Raw genomic sequence first — 5,528 nt, forward strand, 5'->3', positions numbered from 1 at the left:
TTACTGTGTTCGAAGCACAAGTTTCGTACGGCAGATATGATCCCCAGACGAAGTGAAGAACACTTTTGGTAAGACAGGAATGGCAACAGTCGCAAAAGCAACAACCTGTAAGGAAGGGATTGGAGGAGAGGTGGAAAAGAGCAAAATGTGAAAAAGTGGATAAACATAACAAACAAATTAAAAAAAATGATACAAGGAAGAAATTCAGAAAGACGGTTGTAACGAAATGAACCAAATCCCTCGTGTCTAAACATCTTACGAAGCCTAACATTATGCAAACTATCGTAAACCCACATTTCAATGCATATCCAAGGATTTCACATACTTACCCATCGTCATTGAGCAAAGCTTGTCGGGCTTCAGGATTCTGAGTGAGATTTCCGAATATGGCTCCCAGGAGTGGGAGGGGTGGTTGAGTCGACACAGGTGACGCAAGAGATGAGCAGTGGGGTGAATTTGCCAGACACAAGAGATCCACCAGCCATTTCAGATTTGCACCTTTTCCTTGTTGCACTTCGTTTCCTGATGGAGCATTGTCCTCTAAGTCTGTACTTCGCATGAAGGCATCCAAGACGAGAGCACATCCACGCTCGTTTCGACTCAGGTTGCTGAGCACAGCAGAAGCCTGAGTCAGACATGTCAATGAGAAATGGAGAGGGGGGGGGGGGAGAGAAGAAAATTTTTTTTTTTCAAATAATTTCACTTCAAAACGAAAGTAAACTTTTTTTAATACATAAGTTAGACTGTTACAGCTACGGATCTCTTCAAGTTGCCTGGTTCGAGTCCCGCGTGACGCGTCAAAACGGCCTCGAGCAAGTTCCCGGCCTATACGCCACGTTGGTCAACTCGTCGTGGGGCCGCATAATTATCCTGGTGCTTCGCTGATAGATGCCTGTGCCTACCATTAGGTCATATGGTGCAGTCTAAAGTGGTTTGGACCACACTCCAATGACCCTGCAACCAGCCGAAACCACCAAAGGAAGCAGGCAGGACAGGCAGAATTCACCATGAGACCAGGTATATTTAATAACAAGAAGTAAGAAGAACAAATAAATGATGCAAAAAACCTTCACCCACGACTGAATACGTGCCCACAATACTAAATGAACGATCAGTGGATTACTTAATTATTTATCTTATCTGGGCCCATCAGACACTCTGCAAGTGATATACATGACCAGTGGCATTCACAAGACAGGAAGAGATGGTCATCAAATTCGGTAAAGCTGTTCTGGAGTTTTGGAGGTAGTTCCACTCCATGGCAGGGCAAACGTTCCATGGCCGGGACACACACGCACGCACGCACGCATGGCTCGTTTTCTCCCGCAGACTTTGATGCAACTTGCAGTCACAAAGACAAAACTCCTCCACTCAGAACCAGCGCAAGACTTGTGACAAAACAAGCATACCCGGTATGCAGCGTTGCAACTTCAAACCCTTCACAAATGAAGCACAGAATGCTAGCATCTGCCTTTTCATCACTTCTTGCATGCGCCCTCCCGTCTCACCCATCGTTGGCTGCTGATCTGCATGGTGGGCGGGAAGACTCCGCCATGACGGCTTCAGCACCAGCCGTCTTTGGAGCGATTCCACTGCTGTTTAACTGCCATTTGACAGCGCTCGTTTATTCCCCCCCCCCAGCCTCGCAATGCAATGTGTAGCTAGTACTTCAGAAGATAAACATCCAGACAGATAATAGAGGATAAAGACATCCTACTACATTAAATAAGGCAATTCTCTGTATATATGTACATCTGAAAAATCACAGAAACAGGGATGGCCCGATCTCCACCAATTTTTGCATATGTGTTGGTAGTACCTCGGGTCAGGTCGTGGGCACAAAGAACCCACACCCCTCCCCTCTACCCCTCGCAGGAGGTGGGGGGGGGGAGAGGCGACTTAAAATTTTTGCCCGTCTCCACCAAATTTTGCATACGCGTCGGTAACACCCAGGGTCTGGTCATGGTCGCAAAATAAACAAGAGTAATTCGACTACGCACAGTCGACGGGTATGCCTCTGCTCTCCCGCACAAACACTTGAGTATTGACATATTTGATCCTTGATCTTTATCATATCTGGCCCAAAATCTAATCACTTAATTGACCTGTCTTACTTTACCATTGTACCAAGTTTGATGAAATTTTGTCCAATATTTCTTGAGTTAGGGTGTAAACAGTAACATTTCAGTTTGACCTTGACCCTTGACCTCAATCACATCTGGCCCAAAATCTAATCACTTTTGGGTTAATCTTTGACAATCACTTGGCAATCATAATTGCCCTGTCTTTTTTTTTTTTACCAAGTTTGATGAAATTCTACAATTTGCTTCTTGAGTTATCGCGTAAACGAAAATACGGACGGACGGACGGAAGACCCGGAAACATAATGCCTCCAGCATCCTTGGTGCGGAGGCATAAAAAAAAAACACCCTCCCCGAAACAACTTGACAATGCTCTCAAAGGGAGTGGGTGTTTCTAATCTCTCCATAATTCCAGCAATATTTGTGTGTCTGTCTGTCTGTCTGTCTGTCTGTGACCGCTGTTTCTCGACAACCTCTGGTCCGATCTAATTGAAACTTGCCAAGTATATTGCTGGGGACCTGAGTATGTGCCTTTTCAAGGTTTGATATTAATCGGACAAGTGGTTCCCAAGTTATGGCCATTTATTTACCAAACCAATGACAAGACACGTTGCTGCGTAGGCGTGGCCGATGGGGAAAGGGCGCATTGGTTACCGTGGCGTAGGAGTGGCAATGGTCAATGGCAGTGAATGTCATGGCAAGCAAAGACAAGGACGTAAACTTGATTTTAATTTTAATTAACTCTGTGTGTGTAAGTATCACAGCAGTTGTTACTTCAATGGGTGCGATAATTTGTGGAATGCATGTGAACATTCCGTACGGGCACGCACTACTTCCGAAGAGTGATGACTTACTGTATTCTAATAATTTCTCGATTTCTTATGCGCATTTATAGATAAACACAATGCCCCAATCCAGTCGTCATTTACGAGAGCGAAGGAATGGCCTGTGTGGTTGTTTGAAAGTTTTTTTTTTTTTTTTTTGCATGTACGGGCACGCGAGAGTGAAGCAACGGCCTGTGTGGTTGTTGTTTCTGGCACGTGGTTTGAAAGTTTATTTTTTTGTTTTTGTTTTGCACGTACGGCCACGCACGTACGGGCACGTACTAGTAATAATAATAATAATAAATTTAACATTCATATTCCAATATAAAAAAATGGACTCGAACACGATACACTATTTGACCGATTTTTAGGCAAACATTGTCGAAAGCTGCAACACAGATTAGTGGCAATCATTAAAAACCTGCTAAGTTGGGTGACCAGTTCATATAATGATGTGACAAGGTAAATAATAAGATGTCTTTAAGTGAAATCTTTCCTGGAAAAAGACCACGACACCTACCTTATCAGAAAATTCGTGACGATCCTTTAACTCTTTAACGACCCCGTTGAGGTCCGCAAACTTCAAAAAAATTTCACAGTCACACTCCCCTTGGCTCGTACCAGCTGACAAGTTCACTAGGATGTCCCAAGCAGCCTTCGCGACGTTGCCTGTACCCTTTCGGGCTTGGGAGAGAGCAGCCAGAACGTCAACCTGCGACGACATCAGCTCATGGCCTTCACTCGAGCCAGACAAGGCCAAGAGTCCCAGTGCTGCTTCTTCTTTCAACCTCTGGTCCACATTAGCATCCTGCGAGTCTCGTTCAAGTGTGTGAATGATATAGAGCAGGTCCTGGATGTGATGAACATGCTGTTTATCATCTGACGCCATTCAATCAGGATTGTTCTGGAAAAGAAAGAGAGCATCGTGAGAATTCCAACTTATCACATTATTGTCCACCGCGTGTCCGCACCTGGGGCGTTCCATGTCAAGTGTACACATTTTTCAGCGAAATTTTGACACATCGTCTCAGATGTCACTTTTTTTTTGTGCAAGTGTTTGTATCCACGGTAAAACATTATGTGTCAATTTTCAGCCCTGTGGACCCATCGGGGCCCATTTTAGCCCCCCCCAAATTTTGGTTGACCCACAATCTTCCAGAGGCCATATCTCAGGTTGTAGTGGTCCGATTTGGATGATCTTGGTATCAAAATGCTCGTAAAAGCGAGATCTTTCGAATCTCGTAAAGTAAAATCACTCCGAAACAGTAATTCAAAAAGTTATAGTTTGGGACGCCCTTAAGCCCCCTTTCCCCAGCCAAACCGATGGTCCCGATTTTTTCGTGTGAGAATACCCCTTCATATAGTCCAACACCTCAGCATAAATTAAAATGGGATCTCAATGGGTTCAAGTGTGATGATGGTTTTATTGTTCGGGGACTCGGGTGCTGGACACACAATATTTGAACACAAGATTTCCAATACACGATATCAGTATATTGTACATAAATTTTCCACATGCACATTGCAGGAACTGGAAGCGATACTAGTATGAGTAAGAGTTTTTCCTAGCATATTATCCAGATTTTTTTGCCAACCAATGTTTTATTTGACAGCTGTTTATTTTTTACTGATTGTGTAGGTTCTACCTGTAGCAGTTTTTGGTTCCATGGAAAGAAGTACATCAGAAATGTCTAAAATGCAATGATCTTCGATGTCAGGAAAAAAGAAACTATTTGTGGGACTGTTTGGATGAAGAGAATTCACATTCAGTTCATGAGTGTCCTGAAAGGCTTCCATGATGCAGGCAAGCCTCACACGAAACGTTGCTGACGGGTTGAGGTGCAGTGTTCGAAACTTTGCTCACAGCCATGTCACGAGAACAGGTAACAACCAACAGGTGACACGTGCCGTCAATGTCACGTCCTCCGTCCGTGACGCCACTTTATTTGTATCTCGTCTGTTGAAGAATTATAAAGTTTGACGATTAATGTAAATCGCTGCACTCTTACCTTTTCGACGTAAAATCGTAGTTAGTCAGACTAACTAGTCCACCACCTGTGCAACACACCTTTGATTAATTCAGACGATTAAAAAAGCCACCCCATACGAATACAGTGTGTATACACCGCCTGATTTTTTTTTTATTTTAATCACATTCATGCACCGCCTCATGTGTATACACCGCCTGATTTTTATTTTAATCACAACCATACACCGCCTCATTTACTCTTGAAAAATGCTTCCATTACATCGGTGTAATCACGAAAGTAAATGACGACATAACGTCCATTTAATATGACTAATATATATTTATTAAACAGGATAGGTCAAGCTTCGTGACCTGTGGGTGAAATGGACGTTATGCGGAGTCACGTGATGGACTGTGGATGAAATTTTCCACAACTCTCCTCAATCGGATATTAACACGAACCCGACATTTACTTTTACGAAGTAATAATTTTAAAAAGCATTTCCTTCATGTCGACATCATTGCAGAAGGAAGTTGTGCTCTCGGTGCTATGATAGGCGGTGTATGGTTGCGGTTTACGTCGCATCAGTCTCTAACTTATTTTGTTGTTCGTTAAATTAGTTGTTGAACCTCGAGTACAATTTAAAATGGAGT

At 43.4% G+C, this 5,528-nt stretch overlaps 1 protein-coding gene across 2 annotated transcripts in view; it reads right to left on the bottom strand.

Annotated features, from left to right (window-relative positions):
* The window catches only part of HGH1 (HGH1 cochaperone), a 24,195-nt gene extending 19,136 nt beyond the window's left edge, over positions 1–5,059 (bottom strand). The window contains exons 1-4 of one of the 2 annotated variants that reach the window (XM_085887837.1): positions 4,915–5,059; positions 3,426–3,809; positions 330–625; positions 5–105 (exon numbers count right to left, since the gene is read on the bottom strand). In XM_085887837.1, the coding sequence (XP_085743963.1) occupies positions 5–105; positions 330–625; positions 3,426–3,794 (766 nt within the window). In that variant the 5' untranslated portion in view covers positions 3,795–3,809; positions 4,915–5,059. Of the gene's footprint in view, positions 1–4; positions 106–329; positions 626–3,425; positions 3,810–4,551; positions 4,830–4,914 lie in introns of those variants that run through there. The other variant, XM_085887838.1, reaches the window with a different exon arrangement.
* Between the last annotated feature and the right edge of the window lie 469 nt (positions 5,060–5,528).

The sequence above is a fragment of the Eptatretus burgeri genome, chromosome 7 (assembly GCF_056783735.1).
Source record: "Eptatretus burgeri isolate ZD-2024b chromosome 7, Ebu_testis_v1, whole genome shotgun sequence".
In the NCBI taxonomy this organism is placed as follows: domain Eukaryota; kingdom Metazoa; phylum Chordata; class Myxini; order Myxiniformes; family Myxinidae; genus Eptatretus; species Eptatretus burgeri.